Source organism: Cervus elaphus, chromosome 15 (assembly GCF_910594005.1).
Source record: "Cervus elaphus chromosome 15, mCerEla1.1, whole genome shotgun sequence".
NCBI classification, from domain to species: Eukaryota; Metazoa; Chordata; class Mammalia; order Artiodactyla; family Cervidae; genus Cervus; species Cervus elaphus.
Genome location: NC_057829.1, coordinates 67,957,180 through 67,984,767, shown reverse-complemented (window position 1 = coordinate 67,984,767; position 27,588 = coordinate 67,957,180). Strand labels below are relative to the sequence as shown.

The 27,588-nt window shown below is 39.7% G+C and overlaps 1 protein-coding gene across 1 annotated transcript in view; it reads right to left on the bottom strand.

Annotated features, from left to right (window-relative positions):
• CFAP58 (cilia and flagella associated protein 58) overlaps nucleotides 1–27,588 on the bottom strand; it is a 104,179-nt gene that overhangs the window by 76,116 nt on the left and 475 nt on the right. The window contains exons 2-8 of the mRNA XM_043925870.1: nucleotides 19,543–19,824; nucleotides 17,390–17,538; nucleotides 14,064–14,220; nucleotides 12,964–13,158; nucleotides 10,819–10,956; nucleotides 6,026–6,185; nucleotides 1,019–1,101 (exon numbers count right to left, since the gene is read on the bottom strand). Coding sequence (XP_043781805.1) covers nucleotides 1,019–1,101; nucleotides 6,026–6,185; nucleotides 10,819–10,956; nucleotides 12,964–13,158; nucleotides 14,064–14,220; nucleotides 17,390–17,538; nucleotides 19,543–19,824 — 1,164 coding nt within the window. The remainder of the gene's footprint in view (nucleotides 1–1,018; nucleotides 1,102–6,025; nucleotides 6,186–10,818; nucleotides 10,957–12,963; nucleotides 13,159–14,063; nucleotides 14,221–17,389; nucleotides 17,539–19,542; nucleotides 19,825–27,588) is intronic.

Below are 27,588 nucleotides of genomic sequence, written 5' to 3'. Positions count from 1 at the left end.
AAGGCACAGTTCTAGAATTATGCAAAAAAAAAATTAATGACTTTCTGAAGGAGTGCTCAGCATGTAAAGGTACTTAATCTTCTACTCTTTTCTGAGATTCCCTTAATAGTCTGCTCTAAGCCACAGGATAATCTACTTCGTTAACATTTATTCATTTCTGGGAAACCTAAAGAACTATTAAAATAATAAATATTAAAGTAATAAAAAAATTGAAATGAATGAATATAGCCTGTATCTACTTTGATAAGATGAAGCTCTCTTGACCAAAAGCCAGTAGGCTGTCTGCTGTGGAAGCAGCCTCCCCACTCTACACCTGGCCCATCGCTTCATGCTTCATTCTCCCTGGAGGGAATTCTTGAGCAGGAACACATACTCTGGATCTTTGAATGCAGTCAATCTCCTCAGAGTGACTGTCAATGGAGGTAACCCTCTGGAAGGGGCCAGGAGAGGAAACAGGGGTGGGGGCGGGGTCTGCCTTGACTGGACAATTTCTAAGCCTCAAGCTCCCCCCAGCCTCTGCCCCAGCTTTGGACCATACTGGGCTCAAAGACTAGGAGGAGTAAGCTCCAGAAGCAGAAACCAAGGCCTCCAACACTCCAGAAAAGATGGAGGAAAGGTTAGAGACTCTTGGAATGGCCAACCGGCCATCCTTTAAACACCTAAAAGTTAAAGTTTATTAGAACTCACTTGTATTTTCTGGATTGGCACAAAATTGCAAATTATAGATATTAAAATCAGAAATCTTTATCAACTGCTTAGATGCCAAATAAGACACCAGCAATAGGAACAGAAACCACAAGGCGCTCTGAAATCTCCTGCTAGTTTATACGATAATTCTTCAAAGTCCCTTTGTGCTCACAGGTGATATTGTGGTTTCAATTCACAATTGAGCACTATTATTAGTTCTAATCAACTTTTGTTTGGCTCAGAGTTTTCTTTCCCCTGCAACCGGTTATAGGCAGATATTATAGCACTAAAGAAAGATATTTATTCACCAGTGTTACTGTAACAAACGCACCTTATTCAATATGTCCCTTTCTCTCAGAAGCTCATCCATTGCTTTCTTATCAAGTTCTGCTTGTTTCTTTGAGGCTTCCACCTCTAAATCACCAGAGAGAAAAACAATAATAAATATAAAGAGAGCCTGCCAAGAAAGAATCTGCCAAAGTGACATGAAAACTGCTTTATATATTTATCTGTAGCTATAAAACTGCTTTCTGTTGAGTGGTACGTGATCTTCATTATAACTCAGTGAGGTAAGTCTTCCCATCCCACTAAAGAGATGGAAACTGAGGCTTAGAGACCCATACACCAAGGGTCTGCAGTCAAGAAGTGACAGGGCTAAGGTTGGGAGTTGGGTCTCTCTGACTCCAAAAAGTCCTAGCTATTTAGTCCCTAAGTTGTGTCCGACTCTTTTGTGATCCCATGGACTGTAGCCCTCCAGGCTCCTCCAGACATAGGATTTCCTAGGCAAGAATACTAGAGTAGGTTGCCACTTCCTTCTCCAGGGGATCTTCCTGACTCAGGGATCAAACTCATGTCTCCTTCACTGGCAGGCAGATTCTTTACCACTATGATGCTAGGGAAGCCCCCCAAGTCCTTGCTGTCTTGAAATATTTTTTATTATACAAGTAATTAGAAACACAGGAATAAATTGGACAATAAGCAATTCCAAAAAATAAACTAAAGGGAAAATTTTTTTTAAAAATCAGAATCTAGGAGGGGACATATGTATACCTATGGCTGATTCGTGTTAATATTTGGCAGAAACCAACACAACACAATATTGTAAAGCAATTATCCTTCAATTAAAATGAACAAATTTATTTTAAAAAATCAGAGTCTACTTAAGATTTTGATGTGTCTCTTTCCTGACATTTTCCTATGCAAATACATGTGTGTATACAAATACATTTATACACCACATACACCAAGAGGGAGCCATAACACACACACAGTCTTGTAATTTGCTTTTATAAGTAACCAATATAAATAAATACCTCTCTATAATATAAATGTGTATCTACATCAGAACGTTTAAAGACTTCACATTTCACTGTATAAAAATGTTTAATTTATTAAGCCACTCCTTATCGTAACATTTAAATTGCTTCTTTTTATTTTTTGTTTTGCAATTATAAGCAATAATCTTATGAAAGTTCCTGCTCATTTGGTCATCTAGGAGAGGAAGTCCTTGAATCAAAAGTGATTTTCTTTTTAAAGACCTTTTTCTCCAGCTGCCAATTTTCTCTCCAAAAATTAATAGCAGTTTAAATCCACACCCAAACTAGAACTGTTACTACCATTCTCCTTGATCTCTGACAACCTGATAGCTTTTCCTAAACCAGTATGTCTATATTTAATTCACATACCTTTGATTGGTAGTGAAGTTGACTACTTTCTCATGTTTCGTGATCAGTTATTTGTTTTCTGTTTTTCCAATTGCCCACACTAGCCTTCCGCCCATTTTTCTCATGAATTATTTACCTTTTTGTGAATTTGAAAGAGCACCTTATATATATTAATAATGAGGATACTAACTCTTTGGCAATATTTCAGTCAATTTGTCTTCTTATACAGAGTCTTTGGGGGCTTCTCTGGTGGCTCAGTGGTAAAGAATCTACCGCCAATGCAGGAGACACGGGTTCAATCCCTGGGTCAAGAGGATCCTTTGGAGAAGGAAATGGCAACCCACTCAAGTATTCTTGCCTGAGAAATCCCATGGACAGAGGAGCCTCGCAGGCTACAGTCCATGGAGTCACAAAAGAGTTGGGCACGACTTAGCAACTAAATAGCAATAGAGTCTTTTGTCGCTAAAAAAATAAATAAATAAATAGCTTTAATTTCATTAAATCTCTCCATCTTGGCTTTACTATTCCTACATTTGACCTTAACTTTTTTCCCAAAAAGTAGTTTATTGTCTTACTATCATTTTTTAAATAATCCATACTGCACACTGCTATGAAACAACACCTTTATCTTAGATGATAATCACGGGTCTTTTTGTAGCCTTTCCAATCTTTTCCATTGATCTGTTTATTCACGCATCTTCACTAAACTATTTGATTACTAAAGCTTTATAATACATTTAAACACCAGGTAAAGGCTAATGCTCCCTTCTCACTCTTCTTTTCCAGAATTTTTATGGCTATTGTCACCTGTTTATTCTTCTGGAGGAACCCTAGAACCAGTTTTCAAGTCCCAAGCAACATAACTCACTGAAATTTTTATTGGAAATACTAAATGTGCAGATTAATTTGGACAGATTTATATTTATATCATATTGAGTTTTCTCATCCAGGAACTTGGTGTATTGGTCCATTTTTCAAGTCTTCCTTTATACCCCTCAAAAGAATTCTGTAATGTTTTATATATATAGTTCTTACAGATATTTTGGTAACTTTATTCATAGATATTTTATTACTTTAGTTGCTATTGTGAAAGGGGGGTCTTCCATCATACATTGTAACTGATTCTTTGTAGGAAAGAAAGCCATTGATATCTATATATTTCTTTTATAACCTGCCACCCTGTTGAACTCCTGTTAGTTCTGGCAATTTTTCAGTTCGCTTCTTGGATTTTGTGGCAGGAAATCATAACATATGGGGGCCTCGTGCTCCTAACCATTATGTGCAATGCCACTGTCTGATAGGGCACATCAAAAGGAAGTGCTCCCTAAGAAGAAATAACGATGCTAACGAGATCTACAAAATAACCAGAAGAGAAAGCACGATGACTTCTTTAAACATGATTTAAGAATGAAGAATTGGGGTCAATACTTAATGGAGAAATTTTTTCTGCACAGCTTAGAACTACTGCCTGCAAAAATACAGAAATTTTAATATAGGAGTGCTTTTGAAATTCACTAAGCCAATTAAAGCTCAACATTCAGAAAACTAAGATCATGGCATCTGGTGCCATCACTTCATGGGAAATAGATGGGGAAACAGTGGAAACAGTGTCAGACTTTATTTTTTTGGGCTCCAAAATCACTGCAGATGGTGATTGCAGCCATGAAATTAAAAGACGCTTACTCCTTGGGAGGAAAGTTATGACCAACCTAGATAGCATTTTAAAAAGCAGAGACATTACTTTGCCAACAAAGGTCTGTCTAGGCAAGGCTATGGTTTTTCCAGTGGTCATGTATGGATGTGAGAGTTGGACTGTGAAGAAAGCTGAGTGCCGAAGAATTGATGCTTTTGAACTGTGGTGTTGGAGAAGACTCTTGAGAGTCCCTTGGACTGCAAGGAGATCCAACCAGTCCATCCTAAAGGAGCTCAGTCCTGGGTGTTCATTGGAAGGACTGATGCTGAAGCTGAAATACTTTGGCCACCTCATGCAAAGAGTTGGCTCATTGGACAAGACCTTGATGCTGGGAGGGATTGGGGGCAGGAGGAGACGGGGACAACAGAGGATGAGATGGCTGGATGGCATCACCAACTCGATGGACATGAGTTTGAGTAAACTCTGGGAGTTGGTGATGGACAGGGAGGCCTGGCGTGCTGCGATTCATGGGGTCACAAAGAGTTGGACACGACTGAGCGACTGAACTGACTGACTGACTGAAGCCAATTACAAAATGTGCTCTACCAGTTCTACCTTTGTGTGTGTGTGTGTGTGTGTGTGTGTGTGTGTGTGTGTGTGTATCTGTCATTGAAGGTACTAGATTGTAGACTCATGCTACACTTTAAGCATCCTGAGGGCAGGAACCTCCATGCACCCAATGCCTAACATAATTCCTGCACACAGTATGGACTCAATTTATTGAATGAGTACATAAGTGGAGAAATGATCAATATCAACTGCAACCGTGCCTCAGTAAAAGATTGTTTCCGATGTCTTAGAAGGAAATATGTTGGCACTTCTCAGAGACTTTAGTGACAAATATTTCTAATAATCGTATCTAGAGATCTAGATTTTACTTAACTTTTAGGGAGGCAATGTATATGTTTATGCTTCTGGGTATGTCATCTCAGTCAGTGAGTTATGGCTGAGTTCAGTGAGGTGTTCCTGCCTCACATTTTCTGGGGCAGTCAGAATTCAAGTCCCAATCCCTCTGTCTCCAAGTCTCTGAGCTATTTCTACCATACCATATTTAACTAGTATATACCATATTTTTAATATATTCTTTTCCAGAAGGGGATAGCATTCTCTCCTTACTTTTATAAGCAGTAATATATCTGGATAATAATAGATGACATTTAGTAAGCACTTACTACGTGCTAGGCCCTGTCCTTTCTAGATATTAGCCATTTCATCCCCAAAAGCTAAATGAGAAGGTGGGATCTGAACCGAGGCACATCTGACTTCAGAGTCTGTATCCTTAATGATGTTTCTATACTACCTGGCCTCCTGTGGCACTTAAATTTTCCCTCCACAGGTCAAAGTCATAGTTCGGTAGAATAGGGATTTGCCATATGGTAAGAGGAAAGGAGTTGGAAGCCATTTATTTTTGTCTTGCTGATTCTGGGTACACTATTGTGTCATATACTGCTCATGGGGAATATTCAAGTTTCATTTCTCCTGTATCTTCTGTGAAAAAGAAAACTGAAGGAAAGATCATGTAGAACCCAGACTTAAGAGTATACGTGCGTGCCAAGTCACTTCAGTGGTGTCTGACTCTTTGTGACCCTATGGACCATAGCCGGCCAGGCTCCTCTGTCCATGGGATTCTCCAGGGAAGAATACTGAAGTGTGTTGCCACTGGCTCGTGCAGGGGATCTTCCCAACCCAGGGATCAAACCAGCATCTCTTACGTCTCCTGCTATTACTTACTTCATTGACAAATACTGAGCAATACTTTGGGCTCAACATAATCTGTTGAAGAGTTTCTTAAGGTAAGAAAGTTCAAGGTATACAAAATGCTGTCTCCTCCATATTATTTACTTATTAGTTTCAATGTTGTTTCACTGAATTCATTTCGCATGGTTTGTGCTTACACGCATGGAGTTGTCAAAAGACATAAGTCACCAATGAAATGCTTATAATCTAATAAAAACAAAACACAAAATAATTCTTGGTTTACCTCTCTCTAGTCCCAAGATCTGATTTTTCAGGGTTTCCTTGTGCTGCTCCACTTCTCCCTTTTGATCTTCAATCTGGTGCAATTTCTTATGGATTTGTTCTCTGATTTTGTTGAGCTTCCCAATGTCAAGGCGCATCTGATGGACTTCTTCTTCTTTGGCCTGTAATTAGTAAGAGAGGATTACTAGGGATACTTTGTCAGTAAAGGATCGGTGATTGATGATGGTAAACTCAGAATCAATAGAAGAACATTCTTTCTAGGTCAGTGCAGAATTATTCTGTGGGGTTAAATCAAAACACATACTGTGTAGTTTTTCAGAGAATTGAAAAACTCTAGTCTCTGAATAAAATATATGGTTAAATGAGCTAAAAACAATGAAAAAGACAACTGATGTCTCAAGATACCACTGAATCATTGAATCAAACAATATAAGAATGCTGAGTTGTATGCATCATAAATGTGTGAAATTTGTGTACAAATGTGGTATTGATTACCAACTTTTAGACTCACAAAGTAATCTCTCTTGGAGGTTATTAACATGCTGTAAAATATTCACTCTTTTGGATCCACATTGCCACTGTGGAACAACTATACACAATAGAAAAGCACTCTCCCCTTCCTCAAAGTACATTAGTCTTGTTGTTCTTCAGTAGCTCAGTCATGTCTGACACTTTGCAACCTCATGGACTGCAGCATGCCAGGCTTCCCTGTCCTTCACTATTTCCCAGAGTTTGCTCAAACTCATGTCCATTGAGTCAGTGATGCCATCCAACCATCTCATCCTCCGTCGTCCCCTTCTCCTGCCTTCAATACCCTTTCCCAGCATCAGGGTATTTTCCAATGAGTCAGCTCTTTGCATCAGATGAATACGTGGTGAAGTACTGGAGCTTCATCTTCAGTATCAGTCTTTCCAATGAGTATTCAGGGTTGATTTTCACTGGTTTGATCATCTTGCTCTCCAAAGGACTCTTCAGCATCACAGTCTAAAAGCATCAATTCTTCAGCATTCAGGCTTTTTTATTGTCCAGCTCTCACATCCATACATGACTGCTGGAAAAATCATAGCTTTGACTAGATGGACCTTTGTTAGCAAAGTAATGTCTCTGCTTTTTAATACGCTATCTAGGTTTATCATAGCTTTTCTTCCAAGGAGCAAGCATCTTTTAATTTCATGGCTGCAGTCCCTATCTGCAGTGATTTTGGAGCCCAAGAAAATAAAGTTTGTCACTGTTTCCATTGTGTCCCCATCTATTGCCATGAAGTGATGGGACTGGATGTCATGATCTTCATTTTTTGAACGTTGAGTTTTAAGCCAGCTTTTTCACTCTCCTCTTCAACCTTCATCAAGAGGCTCTTTAGTTCATCTTCGCTTTCTGCCATAAGGGTGGTGTCATCTGCATATCTGAGGTTATTGGTATTTCTCCTGGCAATCTTGATTCCAGCTTGTGCTTCATTCAGCCTGGCATTTCGTATGATGTAGTCTGCATATAAGTTAAATAAGCAGAGTGACAATATACAGCCTTGATGTAATCCTTTTCCAATTGGAACCAGTCCATTGTTCCATATCTGGTTCTAACTGTTGCTTCTTGACCTACATACAGGTTTCTCAGGAAGCAGGTAAGATGTCTTTAAGAATTTTCCACAGTTTGTTGTGATCCATACAGTCAAAGGCTTTAGCATAATCAGTGAAACAGAAGTAGATGTTTTTCTGGAATTCTTGTGCTTTTTCTATGATCCAGTGGATTTTGGCAATATGATTCAGATGATCATTATATCTACTACTGTAGGCAAAAATCCCTTAGAAGAAATGGAGTAGCCCTTATAGTCAACAAAAGAGTCCAAAATGCAGTACTTGAGTGCAATCTCAAAAACGACAGGATAATCTCGGTTCCTTTCCAAGGCAAACCATTCAACATCACAGGAACCCAAGTCTATATCCTTACCACTAATGCTGAAGAAGCTGAAGTTGAACAATTATATGATGACCTACAAGACCTTCTAGAGCTAACACCAATAAAAAGATGTCCTTTTCATCATAGGGGACTGGAATGCAAAAGTAGGAAGTCAAGAGATACCTGGAGTAACAGGCAAGTTTGGCCTTGGAGTACAGAATGAAGCAGGTCAGAGGCTAACAGTTTTGCCAAGAGAATGCACTGGTCATAGCAAACACTCTCTTCCAACAACACAAGACAACTCTACACATGGACATCACCAGATGGTAAATACCAAAATCAGACTGATTTTATTCTTTGTAGCCAAAGATGGAGAAGCTCTATACAGTCAGCAAAAACAAGACCAGGAGCTGACTGTGGCTCAGCTCATTCATTTCATAGAGCAAAATTCAGACTTACTGAAGAAAGTAGGGAAAACCATTAGGCCATTCAGATATGATCTAAATCAAATCCCTTATGATTGTACAGTGGAAGTGACAAATAGATTCAAGGAATTAGAACTGATAGACAGAGTGCCTGTAGAACTATGGACAGAGGTTTGTAACACAGTACAGGAGGCAGAGATCAAAACCATCCCCAAGAAAAAGAAATGCAGAAAGGCAAAATGGCTGTCTGAGGAGGCCTTACAAATAGCTGTGAAAAGAAGAGAAATGAAAGGCAAAGGAGAAAAGGAAAGATACACCCTGAATATAGAATTCCAAAGAACAGCAAGGAGGATTAAAAAGGTCTTTTTAAGTGAAAAATTTCAAAGGAATAGAGGAAAACAATAGAATGGGAAAGACTAGAGATCTCCTCAAGAAAATTAGAGATACCAAGGGAATATTTCATGCAAAGATGGACACAATAAATGACAAATGGTATGGGCCTAACAGAAGCAGAAGATATTAAGAAGAGGTGGCAAGAATACACAGAAGAACTATGCAAAAAAGTCTTCATGACCCAGATAATCACGATAGTATGATACTCACCTAGAACCAGACAGCCTAGAGTGTGAAGTCAAGTGGGCATTAGGAAGCATCACTACAAACAAAGCTAGTGGAGGCAATGGAATTCCAGTTGAGCTATTTCAAATCCTAGAAGATGATGCTGTGAAAGTGCTGCACTCAATATGCCAGCAAATTTGGAAAACTCAGCAGTGGCCACAGGACTGGAAAAGGTCAGTTTTCATTCCAATCCCAAAGAGGGGCAATGCCAAAGAATGCTCAAACTACTACACAATTGCACTCATTTCACATGCTAGCAAAGTAATGCTCAAAATCCTTCAAGTTAGGCTTCAACAGTATGTGAATTGAGAACTTCCAAATGTACAAGCTGGATTCAGAAAAGGCAGAGGAACCAGAAATCAAATTGTCAACATCTGTTGGATCATAAAAAAATCAAGAGAATTCCAGAAAAACATCTACTTCTGCAGAGAACGTTAGTCTATGACTGTCCATATGGACAGGAGGACAGGGTGGCATTAATGAGCAAGTCTACACGATATCAAAAGGTATCAGAACGACAATTCTAGCAAAGTAAAGCACCAGATTTTTGTCTCTGGACTTCAAGTTTTATGAATTTTTTTTAATTTGTCATTCTTAGAAACTAGTTGATTTTCTGCAAATAAAGAGTAGCAATTATCCCCAGTTGTGACAATGAAGAGACAGCACTTAGCTGGTCATATTATGCTCAGATCACTGCTAGAAACAGAATCCCAGAGGTTTGGAATCTGATAACAAAATATACCATCTTTCAAGGTGCCCCATGCATGTTACCAAAGGAGAGAATTATTGACTTAAGTATTTTTACTTTGATTTCACCTTAGGGGCTAATACATTATTTTGCCTTCAGCAGTCATTTCATTTCTGCTTTAACTTGGAGCATTCTCATAAAGAACAGTGAGTCAAGCCTTTCTGGACTGCTTAAATGTTCCTCAGCCTCAGATCCTGCGGGGTCCAAATTAGTTAATCTAAGATCTCTTTCAATTAAAAAATAAAATGTTCTAATTCAGTAGTTATTAATCTAGACCTGATAATGATACTTCAGAAAAATTCTGTAAATTTCTAAGACAGCATGCAAAATAATGTATAAGATGTACAAATATTAGTAAGGGTGTGTATGTATGTATGTGTGTGTGCACGCACACACATGCTTTTATCAGATTCCCAAAAGGGGCTGTGACACAAAAACTGTTAAGATTTACTACTTGAATCAATGTTTTTTTGTGATTAGTCATTGCCGAGTATTCTAACAATACTAGAATAAGGTTTATGGATTTTTCAGAACTGCTGATAAACATAAAGCCACTTTGCTAAGCATGTAGGCAGACAATATGTATCCAAGTATAAAATGGTTATCCAAACTTAATTTGCAAGCACTGTTCAGTGAAGAGAGACCATTCTTGAAATTTACTCTGGACAGAAGTGAAAATCATGATTCTGCAGTCCTAAGAGTAGACACCAAACAGTAGCAGTCCATCCCCCACCCCTCCCATTCCATACAAGCAGTGAAATATAATCTGACTTCTTTGTCACTCACATGTGTAAATGGTTTCTTGCTCTGGGCAACTGGTTACTTGCAAGGCTGAACTAGAGAGATGAACATCTGAGCTCGCTTTGGAAAATATCTGCATAATCATATGACCAAGAATCAGCTTTGCAATGTCTTAAGAATGGACACTATTATATTAAACTGCTTCTGGGCATAAAGTAATCACTGTAGGTTTACACCTGCCTCTGATGGACCAAGGCTAATGCAGGTTATGCAACCAAGGGCTCCCAACAGCAGCGATCAACCTGTATTTACACTAATAGGGAATGAAAAAGGGCACGCCAAGGAATAGATATGTCACTGAGAGTTTACTTTGAGCTCCAACGCCTTCTGCTGGTTTTCTTGGGATAGCTGCTCACAAACCAAACTGTGCTGTTCGTTCTCTTGCTGAAGTTTAGCATTTCTCATCTGAAACTGCTCCAGCTCCTTTGCGGCTCTCTCATTAAGTATCTGAAAGATGCAGAACAAGCTGGTTAATGCTTTTACAGGGGCTGCATACCCACACAGGAGGCCATGCAGACCTCCTGGGACAGGCAAGGTAACCACCCATTTTTTCATCTTTGCAGAAATGGTTCTCGCTCCCCAGTGAAAGCACAAATGCACTCAAATATGATGACTGCTGAACGGCTGAGGGAAATGATGCCTTCTAATGAATAACACAGAGAGCATAATTTTTTTTTTTTCCTGGGAGCCTTGGGAAGTCTTGTTCACAGGTGGTGGATAAATATTTTAATGCCTGTTTGCCATTTGGCAGGCTTCGCATACGCAACAATTGCTATAATCATTGCAAATGAGCTAGAGATTCAAGCAGGCTTTATCGGCTATGGGGCTCAGAAGCTACATCTTCAGAAGCAAATCCTGCATTAACATGCCTATGATATTTTCGTGAACAGAACCTTTCACTAAACACCAACACAAGAGACGATTCTCCTTAATCCAACTTAAGTCAAAACTGTGGAACAGTAGTGGAATGATTTATAACTGCCTGACTTCAGAGTCAGTTTGATTTTCCTCTTCCTTACCTTGACTATCCTGAGAAGATATGGTTTCATAAATACATATTTATAAACACACATATTTTGGGAGGTCATTTCTATTGGGAAAATACTGGGGAGATGAAGGGATATCAAAAAGGTTAAAGGGGGGGAAGGGGGGAGGAGATAGTTTAGAAAACACTTATTCCAATAACTTCCATTCAAGCAAAAGTTAAAACACAGAAAGAATCCATCCAATTTCCCATCAATAAGGACTAAATAAGCTTTTCTGTGGGTCCTGACTATTGTTTTATGGTGACCGAAAACCTCTCAAAGAAAGGTTTTCATAATCAAAGAAAGCCTCATGTTGTTCTCATGGATATTGCACATCACATATTATCTACTTGATATCTGGCTTTATGTAAAATTAATAAAGCAACTGACAAATGAATGTGCTCTAATATCTAATTTTTTAAGTAGAAAAATGCTGGATGGCTTGAAAAATAGTTTGGAAACTTCTGAAAAGAACATACTTTCAAGAAATGATTTTTTTCAATTACATGAATTGGTTCTTTAAGAAATTAGAAAAGCCAGATTAGTATTTGTGTTACCTTAAACTATTATTAGAGAGGAAATGTTAGAGTGTATCATATTTAGCATAAAGACTGTGTGTGGTTTTCCAAACTTGAAACTTAAAAATAAGCATGTTAAAAATAAATCATGTTATATTTACAAGCTGGAATGCTCTGTCCAATAGAACTTTCTGCAATGAACTAAATGTTCTCTATTCTGCATATCTACTAGTCCCATGTGGCTATGAGCACTTGAAATGGTGCGACTGAGGAACCGAATTTTTTATTTTACTTGATTTTAAATAATTGACATGTAAATAGCCGTATGAGGTTAGCTACCACATTAGACAGTGTGGTTCTAAAACTGTGGCAATAACATAAATGAATCTCACAAACACGATATGAGGAGAAAGACATCAGACACCAAAGGGTACGTCCTGTATGATCTCCTTTCTGTAAAGTACAGAAGCAGGCAAAACTAACGCCTGCTCAGAACTCGGAAGAGAGCTGACCTTTGTACTGGGAGGGGGCACAAAACGAGGAGGCTCCTGCAATGCTGTTTCTCCCAGGCTGGATACCGGTGTCCAAGATGTGTTCAAGGGCAGAAAATTCATCAAGCTGTACACCTGTGACTTATACACTTTTCTATGTGTTATGTTATACATCAATAAAATGGTAAACAGAGATTAACCTGTTGGAGTACGGGGGTGGGGGTGGGGGGCGGGCGGGGAGAAGGCAGAGGACAGGGGAGGACATATCTACCATCAGACTCATTCAAAGACCAAACACAGTGCTGCGTGTTGTGTTACCAACATCCATCAACATCCATAGAGAAGGGACTTGCTGCTTTCCAGAGGAAATTCAAGCATCACCTTTGGCCAGGCCCCACGGGGCAGCCCTGCCCAGCCCACCTTCTGCTCTTTCAGCTGCTGCTCCAGCCTCTGAAGCTCCTCCTTGCTCTTCTGCACGTACTGCTGCAGCGCCTTGATTTCAGTCTGCCTGCTGTCCATGTCCGTCTGAATCTGCCTGAGCTCCTTCTCTAGTTTTTCTTTCTTCCGGGTCTCCCGTGAAGCTTCATTCTGACGTTGCTGGATTTCTTGTTGGAACTATGGGCACAGAAAGGACAGGCGGGGAAGAGATGAGCCCCTCTCCAGGATGAGTGTCAACAAGCTGAGCTTCTCCCTCTCTCGGATATTTTCAGGGCAGTGATTTTTTAGTAGTATTTCTCCTGGAGGAGAGTCATCTTTGAACCCCAATGGTCAAAGTTTTCAAGAATATTCTGTATTGTTTTTCAGAGCCTCGGGACCAAATGTATACCCTGATGGTGGGAATAAATCCACAAAGAAAGGTATAAAGTCCAGTTAAACATGGAAGCCCAGAGTTCTAGGGAGGTCAAACATGGAAAGAATTCATCCAACTCTCCATCAAAACAAAATAAAATGTAGCCAGCTACCCTAAATATGAAAATGTGTTTTCCATGAGTCCTGAATATTGCTAAACACAGTACTGTATAGTTTTATCATGATGGCCACGTTCTATGAAAAGTCATGATCTTATCTCAGGAGGATTATAACAGGAGGAGTCTCCTGTTATTCTCCTGAAGCTTGCATTTGTGTACTATCTATTTGACCCCTGGCTTTATAGCAAAGTGTACAGAAGGATTCAGCTAGATGGCTTCCTCACAAAGGAGAAAGGCCAGGGGAACTGCTTCCACCATCCCCAGAGGCAGGGCATCCTGGCTGTCACAGGGGACACCTTCTTGGGCCAGAAATGTAAGCAGTGCCCTGTCTTGGTGACTTCTCAGGCAAAGACTATTGAGGAGAATGACTCAAATTAAAACTGCTCTTGCAAAAACAAACCAGAGAAACAAGCAGAACCATGGATGCTTCATCTGGGGCACAGCGGGGTAAGTCAGAGAGAGGAACAAGACGGGAAGGGAGACTGGGGAAGGACAAAAGCTCCTTCTGGAAGGTGATGTTTCTTCATCTTTCTCCCTGTGTTCAGAGCAGACCTGACTGAGGGTCTGCTCCGCCTCTTCCCTGGACCGCTCCGTTTCCTGCTGCTGCTCAATGGTCTGAGCTAAGCACTCTCGTAACTTCACCACTTCTGACAACAGCTGGTCTCGCTCCTTTGTCACCTCTTCTTTGAACTTCAGCAAGTCCCGGATACTACGAGAGAAGAACATGGGAGTCAGACTTACCAGCCACAGCCATCTGCTCAGAGCTCCTGTTTATCATCCTCTGAACTCCTTTTCACGGGAAAGACTTCCGGTCAAGGATCAACACTATTCAAGTGTGAAAGAGAGATCTTTATCTCTGACATGGGAGCTATTTGTCAGTTGTTAACTGGAAAAAGAAGACGTTCCAGTAATAATATGCATAATATGATTCCTTTTCTTGTTTTTTAAGCAATTTCAGTCCATGTGTGTGTGCTATAGGCATTTTTATAGAAATCAAGATTAGGCACCAAACTGATAACCAGTTATCTCTGAGGGATGAAGTTTAAAGTGGAAGAGTTGACAGGCTGATTTTTACTTCTGACTTCCCATATTCCTGTTGTATTTGAATTTGTTACAATAAAACTATAGTTAACAAGAGCTATTGTTAGCTCTTGTAATTAACCCTAAGGAGATGTCAATTTAGGAAATTATTTGCTTAATATATTCACTGGAAAGCTATAACCACAGCTATAAAGTCTAAAATGAAGCAAAAACTTAAGCAAACAATACACATTGTCAGTTTTTTATTCATTCACTCATGAGATTCATTTCTCCCGAAGGGACACACCAAATAAAACATTCCCAAGAACAAAATTTGGGAAATGACTAGTGATGCCAGCTTTGGGAGGGTGCGTGCATGCCTGCTAGGTCACTAGAGTTGTGTCCGACTCTGTGCAACGCCATGGACTGCAGCCTGCCAGGTTCCTCTGTTCATGGGATTCTCCAGGCAAGAATACTGGAGTGGACTGCCATGCCCTCCTCCAGGGGATCTTCCCGACCCAGAGATTGAACCAGCGTCTCTTATGTCTCCTGCACTGGCAGGCAGGTTCTTTACCACCTGGGAAACCCTTTGGGAGGGTACGCGGTAACATTCGTTGATATAAATTGTAAACCAGTTACCTCAGCATTTCAAAAACAATTACATATGATTTGGCATGACTTTCTTCAGAATTAGCATTTTGAAAGTAGAAAAACTGTGTCTGATAAGACCTCTACAGCAGAATTCATCTAGAACAAGGCAGCTACTTTAGAGCTAAGGAACCAGAGAACTTGCATTTAAGATGCTTGTAGCTGACAGTCATCAAATGACTATTGGAAGCACAGTGACTGGATAATATGTATTGACCATCCTTTGATATGATTGTTTAATAAGGAACCCTCAAAATCACAAACTCTTCTCCAAAAAGACGATCTGGAATTCTAAGGTTACTGCAAAGATAGACCGCTACATCTAAGTACACTGTGGAAGATAAAATGCAAGCTGAATTCTTTCATCAGCCCTCCTACTCATCATGTTCTAATTTTCATTAAAAATCCTCCTAACGAAATCAGCTCCTTCATGTTGCTCTTCAATAGCTACTCTGATTGTATGTGACTTCTTTACCAAGAAAACGGAGTCATTATGAACACCACATCTTCTGTTTATTTTTCCTAGTCCCTCCTGCATTTAGATCTATCAACATAGGATAAATGTATCTAGAAAGCATAGGAAACCTCGGCAGCAGGTAAACATTGTCAAGGATGCCTAAGGAAGTGCATGCTCACTCCTCGTTCATTAATTAATGCAAGGTTTTGCATGCCCTGCAGAGTGTTAGGTTCATAGAGGGAAGGTCAAGATAGCTTTTTTCCTTCAAGGAGTTTACAGCTTAATGGAAAGAGAAGTGCAAATCATTTAAGTACAACATGATAAGTGCCATCTTTGAGGGAAACACTGGGTCCTACGACAGGGTTCCCACCTGGCTCAGGTGGTAAAGAATCTGCCTGCCCATGCAGGAGCCACAGGAGACATGGATTCAATTCCTGGATCGGGAAGATCCCCTGGAGGAGGAAATGGCAGCCCACTCTAGTATTCTTGCCAGGATAAACCCATGGACAGAGGAGCCTGACAGGCTACAGTCCATGGGGTCACAAAGAGTCAGGCATGACTGAGCACAAAACATGAACTATTGGGTCCGATGGAAAACAGGGAACACAATGATTCCTCTGCCTGGTCATTAGGTCTGGGGCTAGGGACGAGGCTGGAATAGAGAAGCTGATGGTGATAAAGTTAAGATGCTGTTTAAGATGGGTCTTGAAGGATGAATAGTTGTTTACTGTGTGGAGAAGCGAAGAAAAGAGATCCGTGGCATGGAAAACACTATGGCCAAATGCACAGAGATGTGGGCAAGCATGGTGCTGCTGGATGCAAGTCTACAAGGCTGACTGGGGCAGATCTACGAAGGGCTTTGTATATTCAAGACTTTGGTCTTTATCCTTTGGAAATGGGTGGTTGTCGAGGGTGCAACGTGTTGGCAATAGAAGCATGTAGTAGTACATGTTTGAGAAGCATAAGTCTAGTATGAAAGATGGTAAAGAGGGGAGATGTCTCCTTGAAGGCAGAGAGAACAGTTAGGAGTCTGCTGCCAAATCCTGCAGAGAATGGGGGACCCAGTGGTGATGGTGAGGAGGGGAAGAATGAAGTGATGCTTAGAAGACTGAGTCAAAAAGACAAAACTTTAAGGGATGGAGGGGTAACAGGTGTGAAGAGCAAACTGTTTTCTGGCCTAGACCCTGAGGAAGTAGGAAGGATGGTGATACGGCTAGTCATGGGTCAAAGGATGTTTTGGAGGGGCTGGGAATCTGAGTAGAAAGTCAGCCATTTCCATTCCATACAAGTTTCATGGAAATAAACTTAAAATCTTTACTCATTTTCAAACTGTATCGCTGATTTGATAGAGCCAGAAGTTTGATATAACCACAAATTAGTCCTGAGGGGACTTCCCTGGTGGTCCAATAGCTAAGACTCTGCACTCCCAATGCAGGGAGTCCAGGTTTGATCCCTGGTCAGTGAACTAATTCCCACATGCCACAGCTAAAGAGTTCACATGTTGCAACTAAGACCCAGAGCAGCCAAATAAATAAATAAATGTTTTTAAAAAAGAATATTTTTATTTAAAAAAGAAAAAAATGAAGTTCTTAGGTGTGGAAGAAGGGAGTATTAAAAAGAAAAAAAAATGCAGTAATAAACAAGAAACTATCTCTGGGAACCCAACAAGCAAGTGTCTTATGTTCACAAAGAACCAGCAAACCCCAGGCTGCCTGTTGAAGAAGGGGGCCTCTGCAAAAGTAAAATGACCTACTTGCTATCTTGGTCCATGGACAGTCCAGACCCTTGCTCGACTAGTTTGGTTAGGTTCACTATTTCCTCTTTCAGGGCAAGAATCGTCTCCTTTGCCTTCTGCTCTTTATCATAGGCTGAATCCACCATCTTCCAGGCCTTTTCAATTTCCTAGATGAGCCACGGGATATCAGTGAGAAAAAACAAACTAGGTTCCAGATGCAACATAAATTGAGTATTTAGAATAATAAGTACAATATATAAGTTATTTATAAGAACAGAAGATTATACCTTATACACTATGTATTAAATGTATATTGACTTACTGCATTGTTTGGCATGAGTTAGTCAATACTGAGAAGCTGTTTTAAAGATGGAAACTGGCAAAGGATATTTTCTCTTGTGTAGGTGAATGTGGTTACAGGGTTCACATACTGCAAGAGTTGCTAGAATTAGTGGGATTATTTCTAATAAAGATGTTAAGAGATGTTTACAAAATCTAAAATGAAAGTTTATGTGCTTTCCAAGTCCAGATATTTTATAGAAAAAAAGGAACGGTCTTGGATCCAACTCCTAAATGTGAAGCTCTTCATAGATTCCATATTAAGAATATGTTTTGCCCTCAGGCCCTAAGTGATGGCAAAGTGAACTTTAGAGCCATCTGTAGAAATGAGGCCCTGACTGTCACCTAATTGTACACAACAGCCTTGATAATTCCCATTTCCAGAAACCCAAGCCTAGGCCTTCTCGTCAAATGCTTATAGGGGAAAAGCAATACTATTCTGAATGCATTGTGGAATACTAACAGAAATACTTAAAAGAGAATCACAGGCTTTAGAGTACATGGATGAAGGACATTAAATGTTGCAACAGACTTGAGTTTTGCCCTGCCACTTAATTTTCTTGCAAATTTCATCAAGTGGAATATGAGCCCTTTCACACAAATAAGAATCTATCTGTTTAAGGCGAAGATATTTTACTTTTATGTGACAAGGAATAAAATGAGTGGAAGAAAGTATTTAATTAAATAAATTCATCCCATTACATTGAAAAGAGATGATTCTTGGGTAACTGCAGCACATAATTTAAGTGATTCAAAACAAAATGTCAGTTCATGGGATATTTTTTTCTATAGCAACCATATGTACTATTTTCAGCAAAACAAAAGAAAGATATTTAAATGAAAATATGATTTATGAAGTTCTGTCTGAAGCAATTTCACCAATTATATTTTAGTCAATTCATGACTTTAATTTCCAGTTTTTTAATTTACACTAAAGAGTGGAAGGGAATTCTCATCATAAAATGATTTAAAGCCTTCTTATATTGGTATTCCTGCAAAGATTAGAAGAAAATAACAATAGAGAGAGAAAGACACTGAAAAAATTGGGGTACGTTTAACTGTATGATATCAAGGGAATTATCTAAACATTTTGTGATTATTTTTCAGCACTAGGGTTTCAATTATAAAATAAAATATCTTAACTTCTTATCACCCTACAATCTACAAGGAACGTTTGCGTTTCACCTTCAAAACAATGTAACATACTTAAGGATGAAAAAATAAAGTGTAAAATAAAGCCACACTTCCTCAATAACCACTCCTCCAGACTGAGTCCCTATTCTCCCATTATGAGAAACTGGGACAATCATCGCATAAGCAAAAGGGTAATAAGAGAAAAGATCATAAAAACTACCATATGGAAATTCTCAAGGTAATCTCTTCCAAAATATTGGAAAAAATAAGAATATGAAAATATCTTTAACAAGCTATCATCATAAGGTATTTAAATACTTATCTTTCTTCAAACAAGAGATACTGACATTCCTAATATTGCACTTACTTACGGCCAAATGCTTCTGCTAACCCAGTATTTTCTAGAACCAAGTCAGTAAGGCTCTACATTATTTTCTACAGAGTGAAATTCACTCAAGCAAGCTATTTCCTTCGAAAATGAAAATTTGCATTTTTTTTCATAATATTTCATAAAATTTTCAAATTTTTCATTATTCCCTAGGTTTAATGAATACATAAATCATGTAAATTTTTACTTAATAACTCTTTTACTACAGCCCAGAGCTGCCAATATAATGAAAGGATGATGTTTTAAAGATGGGATTTAAAGATGCATTTATGGCAGCTCGCCATGGTTCCTTTTCTAGAAGATGACTGACCTTCTTCAGGGATGCGATGGTGGTCTGATCATCCTGAGAGAGCTTCAGGGCAGTGGCGACCTTAGCGGAATTAACCACGATCTCCGCGTTCAGCTCTCTGCACTTGGCCATCAGACGCTTTTCATTGTCATAAGACTTTTTCATGACAGCATGAAGCTTCTCATATTCAACCTTAAATTTCTCCAAACTTTTGTCCCCTGAGAGTTCATTGAGAACCTCCTGAAAATCCCTTTCGATTTCTTCATATGCAGTTTCCTCCAGCACTAGCTTTTCAGCCTTTTCCTGTTCAAAAAGTCAAAGATGAGAATGAAGATTGCAATATTTACCTCATCACTATTCAGGAATGACTGTTATTACCTATGAATAAGACCTTCGAACAAGCAAAATAAAAGGTACTGATAAGCAGGTGATTTATATGAAGGTCTGCATATACGTGGGCTTCTCCAGTGGTAAAGAATCCACCTGCCAAAGCAGGAGACTCAGGAGACACTGGTTTGTTCCCTGGGTCGGGAAGATAACCTGGCGGAGGACATGGAAACCCACTTCAGTATTCTTGCCTGGAGAATCCCATGGATGGAGGAGCCTGGCAGGCTACAGTCCATAGGGTTGCAAAGAGTCGGACACGACTGAATGAGCATAAGCATTCTGCATATATGTACACATAAGCATAAGGATAATAATATTTCTTAATATTTCCTCCCACATAGTGTTAAGGATTAGATTCGATGGGATAATTCACGTTAAACACTTAACCAAGTGCCTGGCAAATGGTAGATACTCAAAAATTCCAGAGCTATTGATGATTATTCCAAGCCTGCTTCTTACCATCCCCAGGACTGCAGAGAGAAGCCACAGCATGCTGAGGTCAGACATAACATAGATACCATGAAATCACACTTACAATGAAACCTGTCCAGAATGTAGAGTATTCTATTTTAAAATACTCCATCATTTTTACCCCTTCAAAAATTAGCCTAGTTCATCTCCACAACAATTTTGAAATGCCCCCTGGGCAACGGTCATGGGCTTTCTCCACATTTGCTTTCCATGATTAGCTGGGCAGCAAATTATTTAAAATGAAAGCATATAGATGTAACTCAAGCAAGTCTGACTCAGATGAGAACCAGGATTTAGTTATATAAGAATTCATATTTCCCTAGTGTTATGGGCATAATTGTGTACCGTAGAGAAAGGACACGACTGAAGCGACTTAGCAGCAGCAGCAGCAGAGAAAGGTATGATGAAGTTCTAACCCCCAGTAACTGTGAATGTGACTTTATTTGGAAATTGCATATACAATTAGGTTGAGGTCATACTGGAGTAGGGTGGGTCCTAATACCATACGACCAGTGTCCTTATAATAAGGGAGGAATTTTTATAATTATGTGGGGTGATCGATGTTAACTAAACTTATTGTGGTAATGACTTCAAACTGTATACATAAATCAAGGGGGCTTCTCTGGTGGCACAGAGGGTAAAGAATCTGTCTACAATGTGGGAGACCCAGATTCAACACCTGGGTTAGGAAGATTCCCTGGAGAAGGGAATATCAACCCATTCCAGTATTCTTGGACTTCCCTGGAAGCTCAGGGGTAAAGAATCACCAGTAACGCAGGAGCGCAGGAGACAGGGGTTCGATCTCTGGATTGGGAAGTTCCCTTGGAGGAGGGCATGGCAGCTCACTCTAGTATTGTTTCCTGGAGAATCCCATGGAGAGAAGAGCCTGGTGGGCCACAGTCCATGGGATCAAAAAGAGTCGGACACGACTGAAGCGACTTAGCACACACACACATATATCAAATCATTATGTTATACACCTAAAACTAATACAATGCTACATGTCAATCATATCTCAGTAAAAAAGTAAGGGGGGGATTTGGACACAGATATACACATACACACAAGAACCCATGTGACAGATGGAGGCAGAGATTAGACTGATAAAGCTGCATGCCAAGGAAAACTCAGGATGGCTGGCCACCACCAAAAGCTAGGAAAAGGCAAGGAAGTATTTTATTCATAGTCTCAGAGGGAGCATGGCTCTGAAGACATCTTGATTTCAGACTTTTTAGTCTCCAGAACTGTGAAATAATAAATTTCTGCTGTAAACTACCCAGTTTGTGGTACTATGTTACAGATGCCCTAGCCAACGAATACACATATTCCTTACTACAAATGGCATAATAATAAAAAAAAAAAGAATGAGTATGGTTAGCATATTTATTCAGAAAATATTGATTGAACATCTTCGGTATATAAGTTGGAATGAAGAGGCTAGAGGAGATACCAAAGTAAGGAAGAAACAGCCTTCCCGTAGAAAATGTGTACATTAAGAGCTGATGCAGTATGTATGCGGTATGCAGAAAATAGAAGCATGGAGTTTGATACCTGCCATAAAATGGATTCAAAATTCTATGAGGACCTATAGGAAGATGGAATTGCTCCCAGCAGCAAGAATTAAAGCCAATTTCATAAAGGAAGTGGCATTTGAGCAGGCATAAAAGGGAGATTGGAGTTTTCACAGGTAGAGGTGAAGACAAAGGGCATTCCTGGCCCATGGCAAAACTTGATCAAAGACTCAGGGCCAAGCAGGTATCCGTGATTTGAAATTGGTTAAGAAGCTCAAGTTAGCTAAAGAAGTATGATGTGGAGAGGGACGGAGACTAGACAGGGAGTTAGGGACAGACTGGACACCTTGAATAGCATTCTAAGGAATATAGAGCAAATTATTCTGGAAGCCACAGGTGACCACTTAACCTTTTGAGCAAAGAGCTGATAAGTTTTGAAAGGCCTTATTTATGTTTGTAACATTAAGCTTTGATATCTCCACTAAAACAGGCTTTAAAATCAAAACTATTGCTAACACTGTTGATGGGAATGTAAATTGCTACAGTCACTATGGAGAACAGTACAGGGGCTTCTTAAAAAAACTACAAATAGAGCTACCATACGACCCAGCAATCCTACTCCTGGGCATATATCTGGAGAAAACCATAACTCATTCAAATAGATTCATGTATCCCAAAGTTCATTGCAGCACTGTTAACAATAGCTAGGATATGGAAGCAACCTAAATGTCCATCAACAGAGAAATGGATAAAGAAGATGTGGTACAAGGTGGGATGGGGGAAGAGAGACTTGGGGGGAAGGGAGACTCAAGAGGGAGAGGATATATGTATACATACATACCGCTATTTCACTTTGTTGTACACCAGAAACTAACACTGCAAAGCAATTAAACTCCAATAATAAAAATTCTAAAAAGATGTGGTACATATATACAATGGAATATTACTCAGCCATAAAAAGAATGAAATAATGCCATGTGCAGCAACATGGATGTACCTAGAGACTGCTGTACTGAGTGAAGTCAGTCAGACAGAGAAAGACAAATATCATATGTTATCTCTTATATGTGGAATCTAAAAAAAAGGTACAAATGAACCTATTTATAAAACAGAAATAGAACTACATAAGTTTGAAAACAAACTTATGGTTATCAGGGGGAAAAGATGCAGGGGAGGGATAAATTGGGAGATTAGGATTGACATATACATACTACCATATACAAAAGAGACAACTAATAACCCTCTATTGTACAGCACAGGGAACTGTGTTCAGTACACAGTGTAATGACCTAAATGGGAAAAGAATCTTAAAAATAGTGGTTATATGTAAATGTTTACCTGATTCACTCTGCTGTACACCCAAAAATAACACAACATTGTAAATCAACTGTATTCCAATACTTTTTTTTAACAAAAACCTCTATTGCCAGTCAAAGAAATTAACTGACACAATCTCTAATCCCAAAAATAAAGTAAAATTCAAATTCACCCTGCAGACTTTGGGTAAGTTGTCTAGTTTACCTTCTGCCCTGACAAACCTGTCTTTTCCAACAAAGAAAAAGTCTTCAAAAACACCTGTACTGTTGACTACACTTCTAAATATGACATGCAAGCAAAACAGAGTCTTAAACCAGATATGGAGTCACAAGCATATTTATAGAACATTTTGTATAACATTAGTATTAATACTAACATTAAACTCAACAGAGGTTTTCTTCCTGACTTAAAAAGCAGATTATTGCAAAGATCACAATACAGCAGTTCCACAAAGACGAAAAACTTGTCTTAAGGAATGGTGTTACTGCTGCTACTGCTGCTAAGTCGCTTCAGTCATGTCCAACTCTGTGCGACCCCATAGACAGCAGCCCACCAGGCTCCTCTGTCCACAAGATTCTCTAGGCAAAAATACTGGAGTGGGTTGTCATTTCCTTCTCCAAGGAATGGTGCTGCTGCTGCTCGATGCTTTCCCCTTGTTGATGCTAAACATGAACACACAACAAACATTTATCCCATCAATGTTCTTCGTTTCCTCCCTGTAAATGGTATTTACCAGACATGGAACAACAGACTGGTTCCAAACTGGGAAGGGACTACATCAAGGCTGTATATTGTCACCCTGCTTATTTAACTTATCTGCAGAGTACATCATGCGAAATGCTGGACTGCATGAAGCACAAGCTGGAATCAAGATTGCCAAGAGAAATATCAATAACCTCAGATATGCAGATGACACACCACCCTTATGGCAGAAAGTGAAGAACTAAAGAGCCTCTTGATGAAGGTTACAGAGGAGAGTGAAAAAGCTGGCTTAAAACTCAGCATTCAAAAAACGAAGATCATGGCATCTGGTCCCATCACTTCATGGCAAATAGATCGAGAAACAATGGAAACAATGACAGACTTTATTGCTTTGAACTCCAAAAATCACTGCAGATGGTGAGTGCCACCATGAAATTAAAAGGCGCTTGCTCCTTAGAAGAAAAGCTATGACCAACCTAGACAGTATATTAAAAACAGAGACATTACTTTGCCAACAAAGGTCCATCTAGTCAAAGCTATGGTTTTTCCAGTAGTCATGTATGGATGTGAGAGTTGGACTATAAAGAAAGTTGAGCACCAAAGAATTGATGCTTTTGAACTGTGTTGTTGGAGAAGACTCTTGAGAGTCCCTTGGACTGCAAGGAGATCAAATCAGTCAGTCCTAAAGGAAATCAGTCGTGAATATTCATTGGAAGGATTGATATTGAAACTCCAATACTTTGACCACCTGATGCGAAGAACTGACTCATTTGAAAAGACCCTAATGCTGGGAAAGATTGAAGGTAGGAGGAGAAGGGGATGACAGAGAATGAGATGGTTGGATGGCATCACCGACTCGATAGACATGAGTTTGAGCAAGCTCCGGGAGTTGGTAACAGATAGGGGAAGCCTGGCATGCTGCAGTCCATGGGGTCACAAAGAGTTGGACACGATTGAGCAACTGAACTGAACTGAAACAGTATTAACATCAACACTTGATCACTAGCCTAAAGATTTGTTCACAAGAAAGGTTTTCCCTGTGTACCTGGCACTTAGCACAGGCATGGAAAAATATCAAAGAAGAAAAGTTGTAAAGAAACTTTAAAAAAAAAAGAAAAGAAAAGAAACTTTTATGAACAAAAGAAATTTGTTTGTATTGTCATTTTAAAATATATTGCAATTCAAAGCAAAGTGAAAGTAATCTTTTAGCTGTGACCAATAACCAGTTGGTATCTACACTGTTTTAGCATATAATGGTATCCACTTCAGAAGCAGGATTTCAACATGAACTGATCAGAAAGGAGCTGTTATGTTCCTTCACACAACACTGATTTGGGTGTGTATTATTAGCCAGGCACTGTTCCAGGTGCTGAGAGTAGTGGGGAAAAGGGAAAAGAAGAAAAGATTGCAGTGAAAAATGAGGCTGCATGGACATGAAGACTTATGAAAGCAAAAAGTGAAGTTGCTCAGTCGTGTCGGACTCTGCGACCCTGTAGACTGTAGCCTACCAGGCTCCTCTGTCCATGGGATTTTCCAGGCAAGGGTACTGGACTGGGTTTCCATTTCCTTCTCCAGGGTATAAAAGCAAAGGTGAGGAAAATTTGACTGAGGTCAGGTGAAAAGAAAAATAGATGAAAAAAATGACAGTAGATTATGAAAGGAAAGAGAGACTGGAAAATAATCAGTTTATAGTATTGATATCTGGGGCTTACATAGTGAAAATGAAGAAGAATGAAATAAACCAAGAGGACTACTGGGGGGAGAAAAGGAAATAAAGAAAAAATTAAAGAACTAGAAAGAACAGGAGGAGGAAATGAGAAGAAAAGAGGTATGAATGAGTGTGGGTACTGAAGGTAAGAAATTTGGCCTTGGATGGACAACAAACACATGAAAAAAAGCTCAACATCACTCATTATTAGAGAAATGCAAATCTAATACAGTGAGGTATTACCTCACACCAGTCAAAATGGCCATCATCAAGAAATCTACAAACAACAAATGCTGAAGAGGATGTGGAGAAAAGGGAGCCCTCTCACACTGTTAGTAGGAATGTAAATTGAGAGAGCTACTGTGGAGAACAGTATAGAAATTCCTTAAAAAACTAGGAATAAAACTACCATATGACCCAGCAATCCCATGACTGGGCATATACTCTGGAAAACCATAACTCAAAAAGATCCATGTTCCTCTATGTTCATTGCAGCACTATTTACAATAGCTAGGACATGGAAGCAACCTAGATGTCCATTAACAGATGAATAAAGAAGCTGTGGTACACATATACAATGGAATATCACTCAACCACAAAAAAGGAGCAAATTTGAGTCAACTGAACTGAGGCAGATGAACATAGAGCCTGTTATACAGAGTAAAGTAAGTCAGAAAGAGAAAAACAAGTATTGTGTATTAACGCATAAACATGGAATCTAGGAAAATGGTACTGATGAACCTATTTGCAGGGCAAAAATAGAGACACAGATGTAGAGAATGGACTTATAGACAGCAGAGGAAAAGAAGAGGGTGGGACAAATTGAGAGAGTATCAATGTCACATATACACTACCATGTGTAAAACAGACAGCTAGTGGGAAGTTGCCGTATAACACAGGGAGCTCAGCCCAGTGCTCTGTGACGATAGGGGTAGGGGGTGGGAGGGAGGGAGGCTCTAGACGGAGGGGATACATGTATACTTCTGATTGATTCACATTGGTGTACAGCAGAAACCAACACAACACTGAAAAGCAATTATCCTCCAATTAAAAGTAAATTTTTAAAAAAAGAAAGACATTTGGCAGGATGGATGAGAGCGATGGAGACTAGAGAGGGAAGCAGATGGAGCGTATGAGAGGGATTGTATGATAAGGAGAGAGAGCTATTGACCACAGGAAGATGGAATTTGCAAGGGCAGACTAGGTGTGGAGGAGATGGCATGATGAGGGGATGTGAAAGGTGTAAAGGAGACCAAAGAAGGAATTAGAACAGGGGTATGATGGTAGTGAGAGAAGCCGGGACCAGGCCTGGCTTCATGGGTGTGTCAACTATTCAGTTGCAGGAGCCTCCTTACTAAGATGTGCTCCACCCTTGGTTTACTGTTCTGCTCAAACCTGTTAATTTTCTTTTTTTAACATGAGACTCTGCGTTTTCATTTTTCCTTGAACCCCACAGACTATGTAACTGATCCTGGCTGGGACTGACCATGCGATGAGAGAGATTGGAAAGGTCTCTGATGGAGTGATGAAGGATTTGAATTAGGGCCATAATGGATGAGGACTGTGACTGGCAAGTGAGGACAGGGATCTGAGGTTGTCCAGGTTATAAATGAGGGTGCTAAATAACAGGCCGATGGATAGGGGAGCAGGGTGTGCTGCAGCCCATAGGGCCATAAAGAGTCCGGCACGACTTAGCTACTGAACAACAACAATGGACAGGCAAGGGGTCACTAAACAGTTGCAGAAATAACCTCACATCAGTGAGGCTGAAGTTGGAGTGTGTTACAAAGTGGGGGAGTGAAAGGAGGCCATAAGATATTAACACAGTGGTCAGTGACAGCACAGGGCCGTAGCGATGGGCTGAAATGAGTCATGGGTGATCAGTTGATAGGGAATCATGGTGTGACCTGGTCAGTAAACAAGGGTGACACTGTATATTTATGAGGCCTTCTTCCAGGTTTCCCCATTCAG